A 20,078-nucleotide genomic window follows, 5' to 3' on the forward strand; every position below is an offset into this window, starting at 1 on the left:
TGTCACAGGTGTGTCACAGGTGTGTCACAGGAGCCTCAGAACCGACTGCAGACCCAGCTCGGGGTCACGGTCCTGCAGGTGAGACAGGACAGGTGAGATTGAACAGGTGAGATCAGACAGGTGTGTCACAGGTGTGTCACAGGTGTGTCACAGGAGCCTCAGCACCGACTGCAGCCCCAGCTCGGGGTCACGGTCCTGCAGGTGAGATACAGGTGAGATCAGACAGGTGTGTGACAGGTGTGTGACAGGTGTGTGACAGGTGAGATCAGACAGGTGAGACAGGTGAGACAGGTGAGATCAGACAGGTGAGACAGGTGAGACAGATGTGATCAGACAGGTGTGTCACAGGTGTGTCACAGGTGTGTCACAGGAGCCTCAGCACCGACTGCAAACCCAGCTCGGGGTCACGGTCCTGCAGGTGAGATACAGGTGAGATCAGACAGGTGTGTGACAGGTGTGTGACAGGTGTGTGACAGGTGAGATCAGACAGGTGTGTGACAGGTGTGTCACAGGTGTGTTACAGGTGTGTCACAGGAGCTTCAGAACCGACTGCAGCCCCAGCTCGGGGTCACGGTCCTGCAGGTGAGAGACAGGACAGGTGTGTCACAGGTGTGTCACAGGTGTGTCACAGGTGTGTCACAGGAGCTTCAGAACCGACTGCAGCCCCAGCTCGGGGTCACGGTCCTGCAGGTGAGACAGGACAGGTGAGATTGAACAGGTGAGACAGGTGAGACAGGTGAGATCAGACAGGTGTGATGGTACAGGTGTGTCACAGGTGTGATGTGAGCTTCAGAACCGACTGCAGACCCAGCTCGGGGTCACGGTCCTGCAGGTGAGACAGGACAGGTGAGACAGGTGAGACAGGTGTGATTGAACAGGTGACACAGGTGAGATTGAACAGGTGACACAGGTGAGATTGAACAGGTGAGACAGGTGAGACAGGTGTGATGGTACAGGTGTGTCACAGGTGAGATTGAACAGGTGAGATGAGACAGGGGGAATTGGACAGGGGAACAGCTGTGTCCAGGTGTGCCCAGGTGTGCCCACGTGTATCTCAAGTGTGTCCAGGTTGTCCCAGGTGTATCTCAAGTGTCCCCAGGTGTGCCCAGGTGTGCCCAGGTGTATCTCAGGTGTGTTTTCACCCTCCCAGGTGTGCCCAGGTGTCCCCCAGGTGTATCCCAGGTGTGCCCAGGTGTGCCCAGGTGTATCTCAGGTGTGCCCAGGTGTATCTCAGGTGTCCCCCAGGTGTCCCCAGGTGTGTCCAGCTGTGTCCAGGTGTCCCCAGGTGTATCCAGGTGTCCCCAGGTGTATCCAGGTGTGCCCAGGTGTGTCTCAGGTTTCCCCCAGGTGTCCCCAGGTGTGCCCAGGTGTCCCCAGGTGTGTTCTGGGTGTGCCCAGGTGTGTTCCAGGCATGCGCTAGGTGTGTACTAGACCAGATACTAGATCAGGTTCTAGATCGGGTTCTAGACTGTTCTAGATCAGGTTCTAGACTCAGTTCTAGATCAGGTTCTAGAAGGTTCTAGATCAGGTTCTAGACTCGGTTCTAGATCAGGTTCTAGAAGGTTCTAGATCGGGTTCTAGACTGGGTTCTAGAAGGTTCTAGATCGGGTTCTAGATCGGGTTCTAGATCAGGTTCTAGGTGTGTTCTAGATTGTTCCAGAGCGGGTTCCAGACTGGGTTCTGCAGCAGGTTCCGGATCAGGTTCCAGACTGGCTTCCAGATGTCCCCAGGTGTCCCCAGGTGTGTCCCCACCCCTCCAGCTCCCCCCAGGTGTATCTCAGGTGTGTTCTGGGTGTCCCCAGGTGTCCCCAGGTGTGTCCCCAGGTGTGTCCCAGGTGTATCTCAGGTGTGTTCTGGGTGTCACCAGGTGTGCCCAGGTGTACCCAGGTGTGTCCAGGTGAGTCCAGGTGTCCCCAGGTGTACCCCAGGTGTATCTCAGGTGTACCCCAGGTGTGTTTTTACCCCCCCAGGTGTATCCAGGTGTGCCCAGGTGTGCCCAGGTGTGTTTTTACCCCCCCAGGTGTGCCCAGGTGTACCTGCAGCGCGCACAGAGCCGACCCCACCACCACCGGGGTGTTCCCCGTGTACCCCAGGTGTACCCCAGGTGTCCCCAGGTGTGCCCAGGTGTATTTCAGGTGTCCCCCAGGTGTATCCAGGTGTCCCCAGGTGTGCCCAGGTGTACCCCAGGTGTGTTTTTACCCCCCCGGGTGTGCCCAGGTGTATCTCAGGTGTGCCCAGGTGTGTCCAGGTGTGTTCAGGTGTGTTCAGGTGTGTCCAGGTGTATCTCAGGTGTGCCCAGGTGTGCCCAGGTGTCCCCAGGTGTCCCCAGGTGTCCCCAGGTGTGCCCAGGTGTATCTCAGGTGTGCCCAGGTGTGCCCAGGTGTGCCCAGGTGTACCTGCAGCGCGCACAGAGCCGACCCCACCACCACCGGGGTTTTTTCTCCGTCGAAGCCGAACTCGGTCAGGAGCTCCCGAACCTCGAGCTCGACCAATGGGAGCAGCTCCGGGTCCGGCACCGCGTCCGCCTTGTTCAGGTAAACGACAACGTGCTGGACACCCACCTGTGCAGGTGAGACAGGTGAGATCAGACAGGTGAGAGACACACCCTGAACCTGGATCTGAACCTGACCCCACACCTGAACCCAAACCCCAACAGCTCCGGGTCCGGCACCGCGTCCGCCTTGTTCAGGTACACGACAACGTGCTGGACACCCACCTGTGCAGGTGAGACAGGTGAGACAGGTGAGAGACACACCCTGAACCTGGATCTGATCCTACACCTGAACCTGAACCTGAACCTGAACCCGAACCTGGGTCCGGCACCGCGTTCACCTTGTTCAGGTACACGACAACGTGCTGGACGCCCACCTGGACAGGTGAGACAGGTGAGACAGGTGAGAGACACACCCTGAACCTGGATCTGACCCCACACCTGAACCTGAACCTGGGTCCGGCACCGCGTCCGCCTTGTTCAGGTAAACAACAACGTGCTGGACACCCACCTGTGCAGGTGAGATTGGACAGGTGAGAGACACACCCTGATCCTACACCTGAACCTGACCCCACACCTGAACCTGAACCCAAACCCCAACAGCTCCGGGTCCGGCACCGCGTTCACCTTGTTCAGGTACACAACCACGTGCTGAACACCCACCTGTGCAGGTGAGACAGGTGAGATCAGACAGGTGAGAGACACACCCTGATCCTACACCTGATCCTACACCTGAACCTGAACCTGAACCTGAACCTGAACCTGGGTCCGGCACCGCGTCCGCCTTGTTCAGGTACACGACAACGTGCTGGACACCCACCTGTGCAGGTGAGACAGGTGAGATCAGACAGGTGAGATCAGACACACCCTGAACCTGGATCTGATCCTACACCTGAACCTGAACCTGACCCCACACCTGAACCCAAACCCCAACAGCTCCGGGTCCGGCACCGCGTCCGCCTTGTTCAGGTAAACAACAACGTGCTGGACACCCACCTGTGCAGGTGAGACAGGTGAGACAGGTGAGACAGGTGAGACAGGTGAGATCAGACACACCCTGAACCTGGATCTGAACCTGACCCCACACCTGAACCTGAACCCAAACCTGGGTCCGGCACCGCGTTCACCTTGTTCAGGTACACAACAACGTGCTGGACACCCACCTGGACAGGTGAGACAGGTGAGACAGGTGAGACAGGTGAGATCAGACAGGTGAGAGACACACCCTGATCCTACACCTGAACCTGAACCTGAACCCAAACCTGGATCCGGCACCGTGTTCACCTTGTTCAGGTACACGACAACGTGCTCCAATGTAACCACGCCTTCCCAGCAGGTGACCACGCCCCCTCCAATGTAACCACGCCCCCTCCAATGTAACCACACCTTCCCAGCAGGTGACCACGCCCCCTCCAATGTAACCACGCCCCCTCCAATGTAACCACGCCTTCCCAGCAGGTGACCACGCCCCCTCCAATGTAACCACGCCCCCTCCAATGTAACCACGCCTTCCCAGCAGGTGACCACGCCCCCTCCAATGTAACCACGCCCCCTCAGGAGGCGGCCATGGCCCCTCCAATGTAACCACGCCTCCACAGGAGGTGACCACGCCCCCTCCAATGTAACCACGCCTTCCCAGCAGGTGACCACGCCCCCTCCAATGTAACCACGCCCCCTCCTGAGCTGACCACGCCCCCTCAAATGTAAACACGCCTTCCCAGCAGGTGACCACACCCCCTCCAATATAACTAAACCGCCTCAGGATGTAACCACGCCCCCTCAGGAGGTGACCACGCCCCCTCCAACGTAAACACGCCTTCTCAGCAGGTGACCACGCCCCCTCCAATGTACACACACCTTCCCAGCAGGTGACCACGCCCCCTCCAATGTAACTAAACATCCCCAGGAGGTGACCACGCCCCCTCAGGAGGTAACCACGCCCCCTCAGGAGGTGACCACGCCCCCTCCTGAGCCGACCACGCCCCCTCAAATGTAACGAAACTTCCCCAGGATGTAACCACGCCCCCTCAGGAGGTGACCACGCCCCCTCCAATGTAACTAAACCTCCCCAGGAGGTGACCACGCCATCTCAGGAGGTGACCACGCCCCCTCCTGAGCTCACCACGCCCCCTCCTGAGCTGACCACGCCCCCTCCAACGTAACTAAACCTCCCCAGGAGGTGACCACGCCCCCTCCAATGTAACCACGCCCCCTCAGGAGGCGGCCACGGCCTCTCCAATGTAACCAGGCCTCCACAGGAGGTGACCACGCCCCCCCCGAAGCTGGCCACGCCCCTCTCACCTGCCGGGCCAGCAGCAGGTGCTCGCGGGTCTGCGGCATTTGCCCATCGGTCGCGGCCACCACGAGGATGACGCCGTCCAGGGGGGCGGTGCCCGTGATCATGTTCTGGGGGAAAAAACGGCAGAATCGGGAAAAAAGCCGGGAATTCCGGGAATTCCGGGAATTCCGGCGGCGTTATCGGATCCGGGCTCGGGAAAAATCTGGGAGGGGTCGAGCGGAAATGAAAGGGGGGAAAGGAAATGGGGAGAAATCGGTGAGAAATGGTTAAAAATGATGGGAAAGAATTTAATAAAAGTGGGGAAAAAATTAATAAAAAATGTTAAAAAATTCACAAAAAATTGCCCAAAAAATTCTCAAAAAAAGCTCCCGAAAATATGGAAAAAATTCTTAAAAAAATCCTTAAAATCCCCAAAAAAATCCCTTAAAAATCCCTAAAAAATCCCCAAAAAACCCCTTAAAAATCCCTAAAAAATCCCCAAAAAATCCTTAAAAATCCCTAAAAAATCCCCCAAAAATTCTCAAAAAATGCCAAAAAAATCCTCAAAAAATCCCTAAAAAATCCAGAAAAATCCTTAAAAATCCCTAAAAAATCCCCAAAAAATCCTCAAAAAATCCCTAAAAAATCCCAAAAAATCCTGAAAAAAAATCAAAAAATCCTTAAAAAATCCTTAAAAAATCCCCTAAAAAATCCTGAAAAATCCTCAAAAAATCCCCAAAAAATCCCTAAAAAATCCCCAAAAAATTCTTAAAAATCCCTAAAAAATCCCCCAAAAATCCTCAAATAATCTTCAAAAAAATCCTCTAAAATCCTCAAAAAAATCCCAAAAAATCCCCAAAAAACCCTCAAAAAATCCCTAAAAATCCCCCAAAAATCCTCAAAAAATTCCTAAAAAATCCCAAAAAATCCTCAAAAATCCCTAAAAAATCCCTAAAAAAATCCTCAAAAATCCTCAAAAAAATCCTAAAAAATCCCAAAAAAATCCACAAAAAATCCTAAAAAATCCCTAAAAAATCCCCAAAAAATCCTTAAAAATCCCTAAAAAATCCCCAAAAAATCCCAGAAAAAAATTCCAAAAAAATCCCCAAAAAATCCTTAAAAAATCCCTAAAAAATCCCTAAAAAATCCTCAGAAAATCCCTAAAAAATCCCTAAAAAATCCAAAAAAATCCTGAAAAAAATATCAAAAAAATCCTTAAAAAATCCCTAAAAAATCCCCCAAAAATCGAAAAAAAATCGGAAAAAAATCGAAAAAAAATCGAAAAAAAATCGAAAAAAAATCGAAAAAAAATCCCAAAAATTCCCAAAAAATTCCCAAAAAATTCCCAGAATCCCCAAACCCTGGGAACTCCTCACCTTGACGTAGTCTGCGTGGCCGGGGCAGTCGGTGTGCGCGTAGTGGCGCCGCGCCGTGCTGTACTCCACGTGCGCCGCGTTGATGGTGACAAAAACACCCCCAAAAAACCCCCAAAAATCCCCAAAAAATCCTCAAAAAATCCCCAAAAAATCCTGAAAAAAATCCCTAAAAAATCCTTAAAAAATCCCTAAAAAATCCTCAAAAAATCCCTATAAATCCCTAAAAAATCCCCAAAAAATCCTTAAAAATCCCTAAAAAATCCCCAAAAAATCCCTAAAAAATCCAGAAAAATCCAGAAAAAAATATAAAAAAATCCTTAAAAAATCCCTTAAAAATCCCCCAAAAAATCCTTAAAAATCCCTAAAAAATCCTCAAAAAATCCCTAAAAATTCCAAAAAAATCCTCAAAAAATCCCTAAAAAATCCAGAAAAATCCACAAAAAAATATCAAAAAAATCCTTAAAAAATCCCTAAAAAATCCCCTAAAAAAATCCTTAAAAATCCCTAAAAAATCCCTAAAAAATCGAAAAAAAATCGAAAAAAAATCGAAAAAAAATCGAAAAAAATCGAAAAAAAATCCCAAAAATTCCCAAAAAATTCCAGAATCCCAGAACTCCCCACCTTGACGTAGTCAGCGTGGCCGGGGCAGTCGGTGTGCGCGTAGTGGCGCCGCGCCGTGCTGTACTCCACGTGCGCCGCGTTGATGGTGACAAAAACACCCCCAAAAAACCCCAAAAATCCCCAAAAAATCCTCAAAAAATCCCTAAAAAATCCTGAAAAAAATCCTAAAAAATCGTCAAAAAATCCTTAAAAAATCCCCCAAGAAATCCTTAGAAATCCCTAAAAAATCCCTAAAAAATACCTCAAAAATCTGCAAAAAATCCCCCAAAAATCCTCAAATAATCCTCAAAAAAATCCTCTAAAATCCTCAAAAAAATCCTAAAAAATCCCAAAAAAATCCTCAAAAAATCCCTAAAAATCCAAAAAAAATCCTCAAAAAATTCTCAAAAAAATCCCAAAAAATCCTCAAAAAATCCCTAAAAAATCCCAAAAAAATCCCAAAAAAATCCCTAAAAAATCCTCAAAAATCCCCAAAAAATCCTCAAAAAATCCCTAAAAAATCCTCAAAAAATCCCTAAAAAATCGGAAAAAAATCCCCAAAAAATCCTTAAAAATCCCTAAAAAATCCCTAAAAAATCCCCAAAAAATCAGCAAAAATTCGAAAAAAATTCGAAAAAAATTCGAAAAAAAATCGAAAAAAAATCGAAAAAAATCGAAAAAAAATCCCAAAAATTCCCAAAAAATTCCAGAAAATTCCAGAATCCCAGAACCCCCTACCTTGACGTAGTCAGCGTGGCCGGGGCAGTCGGTGTGCGCGTAGTGGCGCCGCGCCGTGCTGTACTCCACGTGCGCCGCGTTGATGGTGACAAAAACACCCCCAAAAAACCCCCAAAAAATCCTCAAAAAAATCCTAAAAAATCCCCAAAAAATCCTTAAAAAATCCTCAAAAAAATCCTAAAAAAAATCCCTAAAAAATCCTTAAAAAATCCCCAAAAAATCCTTAAAAAATCCTCCCAAAAATCCTTAAAAATCCCTAAAAAATCCCCAAAAAATCCCTAAAAAATCCCTAAAAAATCCTGAAAAAAATATCAAAAAATCCCCAAAAAATCCCTAAAAAATCCTCAAAAAAATCCTTAAAAAATCCTTAAAAAATCCTCAAAAAATCCTTAAAAAATCCCCCACAAAATACTTAAAAATCTACAAAAAAATCCTAAAAAATCCCTAAAAAATCCTCAAAAAATCCTAAAAAATCCCTAAAAAATCCTCAAAAAATCCTTAAAAAATCCCCCAAAAAATCCTTAAAAATCACTAAAAAATCCCCAAAAAATCCCTAAAAAATCCCAAAAAATCCTGAAAAAAATATCAAAAAATCCCTAAAAAATTCCAAAAAAATCCCCAAAAAATCCTTAAAAATCCCTAAAAAATCCCTAAAGAATCCTCAAAAATCTGCAAAAAATCCTCAAAAAAATCCTCTAAAATCCTCAAAAAATCCTTAAAAAATCCCCCAAAACATCCTTAAAAATCCCTAAAAAAATCCCTAAAAAATCTCTAAAAAATCTCTAAAAAATCTCTAAAAAATCGAAAAAAAATCGAAAAAAAATCGAAAAAAAATCGAAAAAAAATCGAAAAAAAATCGGAAAAAAATCCCAAAAATTCCCCAAAAATTCCCAGAATCCCCAAACCCTGGGAACTCCTCACCTTGACGTAGTCAGCGTGGCCGGGGCAGTCGGTGTGCGCGTAGTGGCGCCGCGCCGTGCTGTACTCCACGTGCGCCGCGTTGATGGTGATGCCGCGCGCTTTCTCCTCGGGGGCGCTGTCGATCTCCTCGTAGGGCCGGAACTGCGCCCCTCCCCCCGCCGACAGCACTGCGGGGACACCCCAAAACGGGTCAGAACACCCCAAAAATGGATCAGACACCCCAAAAACGGGTCAGAACACCCCAAAAATGGGTCAGACACCCCAAAAACGGATCAGACACCCCAAAAACGGGTCAGACACCCCTCAAAACGGGTCAGACACCCCAAAAATGGGTCAGAACACCCCAAAAATGGGTCAGAACACCCCAAAAATGGGTCAGAACAACCCAAAAACGGGTCAGAACACCCCAAAAACGGGTCAGACACCCCTCAAAACGGGTCAGACACCCCAAAAATGGGTCAGAACACCCCAAAAAGGGGTCAGAACACCCCAAAAATGGGTCAGAACACCCCAAAAACGGGTCAGAACACCCCCAAAACGGGTCAGAACACCCCAAAATGGGTCAGAACACCCCAAAAATGGGTCAGAACACCCCAAAACGGGTCAGAACACCCCAAAACGGGTCAGAACAACCCAAAAACGGGTCAGACACCCCAAAAATGGGTCAGAACACCCCAAAATGTGTCAGAACACCCCAAAAACGGGTCAGAACACCCCAAAAACGGGTCACAACACCCCAAAACGGGTCAGAACACCCCAAAAATGGATCAGACACCCCAAAAACGGGTCAGAACACCCCAAAAATGGGTCAGAACACCCCAAAAATGGGTCAGACCCCTCCATTTTTTGCCCCATTTTTGCCCATTTTTTCCCATTTTTCCCAAGTTTTCTCCATTTTTTCTCCATTTTTTCCCCATTTTTCTCCATTTATCCAAATTTTTCCCATTTTTTCCCCATTTTTCCCCAATTTTTCCCCACTTTTTCCCCATTTATTTCCAATTTTTCCCATTTTTCCCCATTTTTCCCCATTTTTCCCCAATTTTTCCCCATTTTTCCCCAATTTTTCCCCATTTTTCCCAATTTTTTCCGCATTTTCCCCAATTTTTCCCCATTTTTTCTCATTTTTCCCCATTTTTTCCAGTTTTTCCCCATTTTTTCCCCATTTTTCCCCATTTTTCCCCATTTTCCACAATTTTTCTCCATTTTTTCTCCATTTTTCCCAATTTTTTCCCCATTTTTTCCCAATGTTTTCCCAATTTTTCTCCATTTTTCCCCAATTTTTCCCCATTTTTTTCCCAATTTTCACCAATTTTTCCCCATTTTTCCCCACTTTTCCTCCATTTTTCCCCATTTTTCCCCATTTTTTCTCAATTTTTCTCCATTTTTTCCCCATTTTTCCCCATTTTTTCCCCACTTTTCCTCCATTTTTCCCATTTTTTCCCCATTTTTTCCCATTTTTTCTCAATTTTTCCCCAATTTTTCCCCATTTTTCCCCCACTTGTCCTCCATTTTTCCCCCATTCCCAATTGTTTCCCAATTTTTCTCCATTTTTCCCAATTTTCCCCCATTTTTTTCCCAATTTTTCCCTATTTTTTCCCCATTTTTCTCAATTTTTCCCATTTTTTCCCCACTTTTCCTCCATTTTTCCCATTTTTTCCCCATTTTTTCCAATTTTTCCCCATTTTTTTCCCAATTTTTCCCCAATTTTTCTCCATTTTTCCAAATCTTTCCCCACTTTTCCTCCATTTTTCCCATTTTTTCTCATTTTTCCCCTTTTTTTCCCAATTTTTCCCCATTTTTTCTCCATTTTTTCTCCATTTTTCCCAATTTTTTCCCCATTTATTCCCAATTGTTTCCCAATTTTCCCATTTTTTCCCCATTTTTTCCCAATTTTTTTCTCATTTTTCTCCCAATTTTTCACCCAATTTTTCCTTTTTTTCCCCATTTTTTGTTTCATTTTTCCCCCATTTTTTCCCCATTTTTTCCCCGTTTTTGCCCATTTTTTCACCGTTTTTCACCATTTTTTTTTTGTTTTTTCCCAATTTCCCCGTTTTTCACCCCATTTCTGTCTCACCCCATGAGCTGACCACACTCAGGCTGATTTTCCCCTGCTCCACATCCCATTTATTCCCATTTATTCCCATTTATTCCCATTTTTCCCCATTTTTTCCTCATTTTTTTCTCCCAATCTTCCCATTTTTTCCCCATTTTTTTCCCAATTTTCTCCCAATTTTTTTCTCATTTTTCTCCCAATTTTTCACCCAATTTTTCTCCCAATTTTTTCCTTTTTTTCCCCATTTTTTGTTTCATTTTTTCCCCATTTTTTCCCCATTTTTTCCCCATTTTTTCCCATTTTTTCCCCATTTTTTCTCATTTTTCTCCCAATTTTTCACCCAATTTTCCTCCCAATTTTTCCTTTTTTTCCCCATTTTTTCTTTCATTTTTTTCCCATTTTTTCCCATTTTTCTCCCAATTTTTTTCTCATTTTCCTCCCAATTTTTCTCCCAATTTTTCCTTTTTTTCCCCATTTTTTGTTTCATTTTTTCCCCATTTTTTTCCCATTTTTTCCCCATTTTTTCCCATTTTTTCCCCATTTTTTCTCATTTTTCTCCCAATTTTTCTCCCAATTTTTCTCCCAATTTTTCCTTTTTTTCCCCATTTTTTGTTTCATTTTTTCCCCATTTTTTTCCCCATTTTTTCCCCATTTTTTCCCATTTTTCTCCCAATTTTTTTCTCATTATTCTCCCATTTTTTCACCCATTTTTTCTCCCAATTTTTCCATTTTTTCCCATTTTTCTCCCAATTTTTTTCTCATTTTTCTCCCAATTTTTCCTTTTTTTCCCCATTTATTCTTTCATTTTTTCCCCATTTTTTGCCCATTTTTTCCCCATTTTTTCCCCATTTTTTCCTCATTATTCTCCCATTTTTTCACCCAGTTTTTCTCCCAAATTTTCCTTTTTTTCCCCATTTTTTCTTTCATTTTTTCCCCATTTTTTCCCATTTTTTTCCAATTTTTTCTCATTATTCTCCCAATTTTTCCTTTTTTTTCCCCATTTTTTGTTTCATTTTTTCCCCATTTTTTGTTTCATTTTTTCCCCATTTTTTTCCCCATTTTTTCTCAATTTTTCCCCATTTTTTCCCCATTTTTTCCTCCTTTTTTCCCCATTTTTCCCCATTTTTTCCCCATTTTTTCCCCATTTTTTCCCCATTTTTTCCCATTTTTTCCCCATTTTTTGCCCATTTTTTCCCCATTTTTTCTCATTATTCTCCCAATTTTTCCCCCAATTTTTCTCACAATTTTTCCTTTTTTTCCCCATTTTTTCTTTCATTTTTTTCCCCGTTTTTTCCCAATTTTTTTCCATTTTTCTCCCAATTTTTTTCCCATTTTTTCCCCATTTTTCCCCATTCTTTCCCCATTTTTTGTTTCATTTTTTCCCCATTTTTTCCCCATTTTTTCCCCGTTTTTGGCCATTTTTTCCCCGTTTTTGCCCATTTTTTCACCGTTTTTCACCATTTTTTTTTTGTTTTTTCCCAATTTCCCCGTTTTTCACCCCATTTCTGTGCTCACCCCGGGTGATGTCAGCAATCAGGTTGATTTTCCCCTCCTCCACATCCCATTTATTCCCATTTTTCCCCATTTTTTCCCCATTTTTTGCCCATTTTTTCTCATTTTTTTCCCATTTTTTCCCCATTTTTTCCCATTTTTCTCCCAATTTTTTTCTCATTTTTCTCCCAATTTTTCACCCAATTTTTCCTTTTTTTCACCATTTTTTGTTTCATTTTTGTTTCATTTTTTCCCCATTTTTTCCCATTTTTCTCCCAATTTTTTTCTCATTTTTCTCCCATTTTTTCCTCCTTTTTTCCCCATTTTTTCCCCATTTTTTCCCCATTTTTTCCCCCATTTTTTCCCCATTTTTCCCCCATTTTTTCCTCATTTTTCCCCATTTTTTCCCCATTTTTTCCCCATTTTTTCTCATTTTTCTCCCAATTTTTCCCCAATTTTTCTCCTAATTTTCCCATTTTTTCCCAATTTTTCCCCATTTTTCTCCCAATTTTTTTCTCATTTTTCTCCCATTTTTTCCCCATTTTTTCCTCCTTTTTCCCCCATTTTTCCCCATTTTTTCCCCATTTTTTGCCCGTTTTTGCCCATTTTTTCACCGTTTTTCACCATTTTTTTTTGTTTTTTCCCAATTTCCCCGTTTTTCACCCCATTTCTGTGCTCACCCCGGGTGATGTCAGCACTCAGGCTGATTTTCCCCTCCTCCACATCCCATTTATTCCCATTTATTCCCATTTATTCCCATTTTTCCCCATTTTTTCCCCATTTTTTTCTCCCAATTTTCCCATTTTTTCCCCATTTTTTCCCATTTTTTCCCAATTTTTTTCTCATTTTTCTCCCAATTTTTCACCCAATTTTTCCTTTTTTTCCCCATTTTTTGTTTCATTGTTTCCCCATTTTTTTCCCATTTTTTCCCCATTTTTTCCCCATTTTTTCCCAATTTTTTCCCATTTTTTTTCTCATTATTCTCCCATTTTTTCCCCATTTTTTCTCCCAATTTTTCCATTTTTTCCCATTTTTCTCCCAATTTTTTTCTCATTTTTCTCCCTATTTTTCACCCAATTTTTCCTTTTTTTCCCCATTTTTTGTTTCATTTTTTCCACATTTTTTCCCATTTTTTCTCCATTTTTTCCCCATTTTTTGTTTCATTTTTTCCCCATTTTTTCCCATTTTTTTCCCATTTTTTTCTCATTATTCTCCCATTTTTTCACCCATTTTTTCTCCCAATTTTTCCATTTTTTCCCCATTTTTTCTTTCATTTTTTCCCCATTTTTTCCCCATTTTTTCCCCATTTTTTCCCCATTTTTTTCCCAATTTTTTTCTCATTTTTCCCCATTTTTTCCCATTTTTTCCCCATTTTTCCCCATTTTTTCCTCATTTTTCCCCATTTTTCCCCGTTTTTTCCCAATTTTTCCTTTTTTTTTTCCCCATTTTTTGCCCATTTTTTCCCCGTTTTTGGCCATTTTTTCACCGTTTTTCACCATTTTTTTTTGTTTTTTCCCAATTTCCCCGTTTTTCACCCCATTTCTGTGCTCACCCCATGAGCTGACCACACTCAGGCTGATTTTCCCCTCCTCCACATCCCATTTATTCCCATTTATTCCCATTTTTTCCCCATTTTTTGCCCGTTTTTGGCCATTTTTTCACCGTTTTTCACCATTTTTTTTTTGTTTTTTCCCAATTTCCCCGTTTTTCACCCCATTTCTGTGCTCACCCTGGGTGATGTCAGCACTCAGGCTGATTTTCCCCTCCTCCACATCCCATTTATTCCCATTTATTCCCATTTTTCCCCATTTTTTCCCCGTTTTTCCCCATTTTTTCACCGTTTTTCACCATTTTTTTTTTGTTTTTTCCCAATTTCCCCGTTTTTCACCCCATTTCTGTGCTCACCCCGGGTGATGTCAGCGGTCAGGCTGATTTTCCCCTGCTCCACATCCCATTTATTCCCATTTATTTCCATTTATTCCTATTTTTTCCCCATTTTTTTCTCCCAATTTTCCCATTTTTTCCCCATTTTTTCCCATTTTCTCCCAATTTTTTTCTCATTTTTCTCCCAATTTTTCACCCAATTTTTCCTTTTTTTCCCCATTTTTTCCCCATTTTTTGTTTCATTTTTTCCCCATTTTTCCCCATTTTTTCTCCATTTTTTCCCCATTTTTTGTTCCATTTTTTCCCCATTTTTTCCCCATTTTTCCCCATTTTTTTCTCCCAATTTTCCCATTTTTTCCCCATTTTTTCCCATTTTCTCCCAATTTTTTTCTCATTTTCCTCCCAATTTTTCACCCAATTTTTCCATTTTTTCCCCATTTTTTGTTTCATTTTTTCCCCATTTTTTCCCCATTTTTTTCCCCATTTTTTCTCCATTTTTTCCCCATTTTTTTCTCCCAATTTTCCCATTTTTTCCCCATTTTTTTCCCATTTTTCGCCCAATTTTTTTCTCATTTTTCTCCCATTTTTTCCCCATTTTTTCCCCATTTTTCCCCATTTTTTCCCCATTTTTTCCCCATTTTTTCTCATTTTTCTCCCAATTTTTCACCCAATTTTTCTCCCAATTTTCCCATTTTTTCCCAATTTTTCCCCATTTTTCTCCCAATTTTTTTCTCATTTTTCTCCCATTTTTCCCCCATTTTTTCCTCATTTTTCCCCATTTTTTCCCCATTTTTTCCCCATTTTTTCTCATTTTTCTCCCAATTTTTCCCCAATTTTTCTCCTAATTTTCCCATTTTTTCCCCATTTTTCCCCATTTTTCTCCCAATTTTTTTCTCATTTTTCTCCCATTTTTTCCCCATTTTTTCCTCCTTTTTTCCCCATTTTTTCCCCATTTTTTGCCCATTTTTTGCCCGTTTTTGGCCATTTTTTCACCGTTTTTCACCATTTTTTTTTTGTTTTTTCCCAATTTCCCCGTTTTTCACCCCATTTCTGGCTCACCCCGGGTGATGGCGGCGGTCAGGGTGGTTTTCCCGTGGTCCACGTGCCCGATGGTGCCGACGTTCAGGTGAGGTTTGTCCCGCACGAAAGCAACCTTGGCCTTGGGGGGGGCCTGGGGGGGAACCCCAAAATCACCCAAAATTCACCCAAAAATGTCCCAAAAATTCACCCAAAAATTCACCCAAAATCACCCAGAATTCACCCAAAAATATCCCAAAAATTCACCCAAAAATACCCCAGAATTCACCCAAAATATCCCAAAAATTCACCCAAAATAACCCAGAATTCACCCAAAATTCACCCAAAATATCCCAAAAATTCACCCAAAAATCCACCCAAAATCACCCAGAATTCACCCAAAATTCACCCAGAATTTACCCAAAAATTCACCCAAAATCACCCAAAAATATCCCAGAATTCACCCAAAATTCACCCAAAAATATCCCAAAAATTCACCCAAAAATATCCCAAAATTCACCCAAAATATCCCAAAAATTCACCCAAAAATTCACCCAAAAATCCACCCAAAATCACCCAGAATTCACCCAAAATATCCCAAAAATTCACCCAAAAATCCACCCAAAATCACCCAGAATTCACCCAAAATCCACCCAAAAATATCCCAAAAATCCACCCAAAAATATCCCAAAAATTCACCCAAAATATCCCCAAAATTCACCCAAAATCACCCAAAATTGCCCCAAAAATATCACCAAAATTTATCAAAAATTATCCCAAATATCCCAAAATTCACCCAAAATTCACCCAAAAATATCCCAAAAATCCACCCAAAATTCACTAAAAATTCACCCAAAATTACCCCAAAATTCACCCAAAATATCCCCAAAAAATCCTAAAAAAACCCCCTCAAAAATCCCAAAAATTCCCCAAAAAATTAATAAAAAAATCCTTCAAAAATCCAAAAAATTCACCCAAAAATCCCCAAAAATTCACCCAAAATTCCCCCAAAATTCCCCCAAAAATCCCCAAAAAATCCCCAAAAATCCCCTCTAAAAATCCCAAAAAATCCCCCCAAAAATCCCAAAAAATTCCCCAAAAATTCCCCTAAAAAGTCCCTAAAAATAAAAAAATCTCCCCAAAAATCCCCCAAAAATTCCTGAAAAATTCCCAAAAAATCCCCCAAAAAATCCTAAAAAATTCCTGAAAAATTCCAAGAAAATCCCAAAAAATTCCCAAAAAAATCCCCAAAAAAATCCCAATAAATTCCACAAAAAAATCCCAAAAAAACCCCCAAAAAATCCCAAAAATTCCCGAAAAATTCCAAGAAAATCCCCAAAAAATCCCCCAAAAATCCCCTCTAAAAATCCCAAAAAAATCCAAAATAATTCCTGAAAAATTCCAAAAAAAATCCCCAAAAAATCCCAATAAATTCCACAAAAAATCCCAAAAAATCCCCCCAAAAATCCAAAAAAATTCCTGAAAAATTCCAAGAAAATCCCAAAAAAATTCCCCAAAAATCCCCAAAAAATCCCAAAAAATTCCCAAAAAAATCCCAAAAAAACCCCCAAAAATCCCAAAAAATTCCTGAAAAATCCCAAAAAAATCCCCCCAAAAATTCCCAAAAAATCCCAATAAATTCCACAAAAAATCCCAAAAAAACCCCAAAAAATCCCAAAAAATTCCTGAAAAATTCCAAGAAAATCCCAAAAAAATCCCCCAAAATTTCCCCCAAAAATCCCAAAAAATTCCTGAAAAATCCCAAGAAAATCCCCAAAAATTCTCCAAAAATTCCCAAAAAAATCCCAATAAATTCCACAAAAAATCCCAAAAAAACCATCCCAAAAAATCCCAAAAAATTCCAAGAAAATCCCCAAAAATTTCCCAAAAAATCCCCAAAAAATCCCAATAAATTCCACAAAAAATCCCCAAAAAAACCCCAAAAAAATCCCAAAAAATTCCTCAAAAATTCCAAGAAAATCCCCCAAAAAATTCCCCAAAATTCCCAAAAAAATCCCAATAAATTCCACAAAAAATCCCCAAAAAATCCCAAAAAAGTCCCCAAAAATTCCTGAAAAATTCCAAGAAAATCCCCAATAAATTCCACAAAAAATCCCCAAAAATCCCAAAAAAATCCCAATAAATTCCACAAAAAATCCCAAAAAATCCCCCCAAAAATCCAAAAAAATTCCTGAAAAATTCCAAGAAAATCCCCAAAAATTCCTGAAAAATTCCCCCCAAAATCCCAAAAAATCTCCCCAAAAATCCCAAAAAATTCCTGAAAAATTCCCAAAAAATCCCCCCAAAAATCCCAAAAAAGTCCCAAAAAATTCCTGAAAAATTCCAAGAAAATCCCCAAAAAATCCCCCCAAAATTCCCCAAAAATTCCCAAAAAATCCCAATAAATTCCACAAAAAATCCCAAAAAAATCCCAATAAATTCCATAAAAAATCCAAAAAAATTCCCCAAAAATCCCCTCTAAAAATCCCAAAAAATCTCCCCAAAAATCCCAAAAACTTCCTGAAAAATCCCCCAAAAATCCCAATAAATTCCACAAAAAATCCCAAAAAAATCCCAAAAAAATCCCCAAAAATTCCTGAAAAATCCCAAAAAAATCCCCCAAAAATTCCCCAAAAAATCCCAAAAAATTCCTCAAAAATTCCAAGAAAATCCCCCCAAAATCCCCCAAAATTCCCAAAAAAATCCCAATAAATTCCACAAAAAATCCCCAAAAAATCCCAAAAAAATCCCAAAAAACCCCCCAAAAATTCCCAAAAAAATCCCAAAAAAACCCCCAAAAATCCCAAAAAAATCCTGAAAAATCCCAAAAAAACCGCCAAAAATTCCCAAAAAAATCCCCAAAAAATCCCAATAAATTCCACAAAAAATCCCCCAAAAAACCCAAAAAAATCCCAAAAAAATCCAAGAAAATCCCCAAAAATCCCAAAAAAATCCCAATAAATTCCACAAAAAATCCCAAAAAAACCATCCCAAAAAATCCCAAAAAATTCCAGAAAAATCCCCCAAAATTCCCCAAAAAATCCCCAAAAAATCCCAATAAATTCCACAAAAAATCCCCAAAAAAACCCCAAAAAAATCCCAAAAAATTCCTCAAAAATTCCAAGAAAATCCCCCCAAAATCCCCCAAAATTCCCAAAAAAATCCCAATAAATTCCACAAAAAATCCCAAAAAATCCCCCAAAAATCCCAAAAAATTCCAAGAAAATCCCCCAAAAAATCCCTTAAAAATCCCAAAAAATTCCTCAAAAATTCCAAGAAAATACAAAAAAAATTCCCCCAAAATCCCCAAAAAATCCCAAAAAATTCCCAAAAAAATCCCAAAAAAACCCCCAAAAATCCCCAAAAAATCCTGAAAAATCCCCAAAAAATCCCCCAAAAATTCCCAAAAAATCCCAAAAAAATCCCAATAAATTCCCCAAAAAATCCCCAAAAAACCCCAAAAAATCCTAAAAAAAGAAATCCCTCAAATCCCCCCCAAATTCCCCCAAATTCCCCCAAATCCCCCCCAAATTCCCGGGATTTCCCTCCCCTCCCCCTCACCGTGCTCAGCACTCGGAAGCCGCGGCCACGAATTCCTGGGGGGGAAAAAAAATGGGAATTTTGGGGGATTTTGGGGGAATTTTGGGGAATTTTGGGGGAAATTTGGGAGATTTTGGGAATTTTGGGGAATTTTGGGGGGATTTGGGGGAATTTGGGGAATTTTGGGGAATTTTGGGGGGAAATTTGGGAGATTTTGGGAATTTTGGGGGGATTTGAGGGGAATTTTGGGGAATTTGGGGGGAATTTTAAAGGATTTGGGAGATTTTGGGAATTTTGGGGGGAATTTGGGGGATTTTTGGGAATTTTTGGGAATTTTGGGGGGATTTGAGGGGAATTTGGGAATTTTGGGGGCATTTTTTTAAATTTTGGGGGAAATTTTGGGGAATTTTGGGGGATTTTAAAGGATTTGGGGGGAATTTGGGGAATTTTGGGGAATTTTTGGGAATTTGGGGGGGATTTTGGGGGAATTTTTTGGGGGATTTTTGGAGGAATTTGGGAATTTTGGGGGCATTTTTTTTAATTTTGGGGGCAATTTTGGGGGATTTTAAAGGATTTGGGGGAATTTTGGGGGGAAATTTGGGAGATTTTGGGAATTTTAGGGAATTTTGGGGGGATTTGGGGGGAATTTGGGGGAGATTTGGGGGAATTTTAAAGGATTTGGGGGAATTTTAGGGAATTTTGGGGGGATTTGAGGGGGATTTTGGGGGGGTTTTAAAGGATTTGGGGAATTTTGGGGGGATTTGGGGAGATTTTGGGGAATTTTGGGGAGAAATTTGGGAATTTTGGAGAATTTTGGGGGGATTTGAGGGGAATTTTGGGGGAATTTTGTGGATTTTGGGGAATTTTTGGGGGATTTTTGGGAATTTTGGGGAATTTTGGGGGGATTTTGGAGGAATTTGGGAATTTTGGGGGCATTTTTTTAAATTTTGGGGGAAATTTTGGGGAATTTTAAAGGACTTGAGGGGAATTTTGGGGAATTTTGGGGGGAAATTTGGGAGATTTTGGGAATTTAGGGGGGAATTTGGGGAATTTTGGGGGAAATTTGGGAGATTTGGGGAATTTTAGGGAATTTTGGGGAGATTTGGGGGAATTTTGGGGGGATTTTAAAGGATTTGAGGGGAATTTGGGAATTTTGGGGGCATTTTTTTGAATTTTGGGGGAATTTTGGGGGGATTTAAAAGGATTTGAGGAGAATTTTGGGGAATTTTGAGGCGATCTGAAGGGATTTGGGGGAATTTTGAGGGGAATTTGAGCGATTTTTGCGGGTTTTGGGCGATTTCAGCCGGATTTTGGGGGAATTCACCCGGATTTGGTGGAATTTTTGGGGAATTTTGGGGGAAATTTCTGGAACTTTCCGAGGATTCCCGCGTGACCCCGGCGACCCCTCCCCCCCCCATGACCTTCAACCTCCTCCCTCCCCCCCCCAACCCTCCCCCACCCCTCCGGGCTCCCCAAATGCTCCCAAAATTCCCAAAATTTCCCCAAAATTCCCGGTTTTTCCTCCCCAAATTCCCGGCGCACCCCCGAGGGCCCCGCGCAGCAGCGCCGCGGGCAGCGCCATTGTCCTCGCGCCTGCCGGAAGTGACCCCCAGCCGCTTCCGGTTCCGCTCTGCCCCGTCCCGCATCTCTATGGTGCTGGAGGACTCCGCAGTGAAGGCGCTCTGGCCG

General features: G+C 42.0%; 1 protein-coding gene across 3 annotated transcripts; it reads right to left on the reverse strand.

The window, feature by feature from the left end:
• Positions 1-259: 259 nt before the first annotated feature.
• Positions 260-19,997, reverse strand: LOC147647816 (elongation factor Tu, mitochondrial-like). 3 transcript variants are annotated; one of them, XM_086870862.1, is made up of 7 exons: positions 19,932-19,997; positions 18,411-18,445; positions 14,892-15,003; positions 8,405-8,571; positions 4,793-4,897; positions 2,397-2,561; positions 260-412 (listed from the first exon to the last, which is right to left on the reverse strand). In XM_086870862.1, exons 1-7 carry the CDS (start codon positions 19,969-19,971, stop codon positions 365-367), a joined length of 672 nt encoding a protein of 223 aa, XP_086726988.1. In that variant the 5' UTR covers positions 19,972-19,997; the 3' UTR covers positions 260-364. The 3 variants fall into 3 exon arrangements, with proteins under 3 accessions (XP_086726988.1, XP_086726987.1, XP_086726989.1); XM_086870861.1 differs by lacking the exon at positions 260-412 and adding an exon at positions 715-826; XM_086870863.1 differs by lacking the exons at positions 260-412; positions 2,397-2,561 and adding an exon at positions 3,533-3,654.
• Between the last annotated feature and the right edge of the window lie 81 nt (positions 19,998-20,078).

The sequence above is a fragment of the Cyanistes caeruleus genome, chromosome 33, assembly GCF_971803275.1.
Source record: "Cyanistes caeruleus chromosome 33, bCyaCae1.hap1.1, whole genome shotgun sequence".
NCBI lineage: Eukaryota > Metazoa > Chordata > Aves > Passeriformes > Paridae > Cyanistes > Cyanistes caeruleus.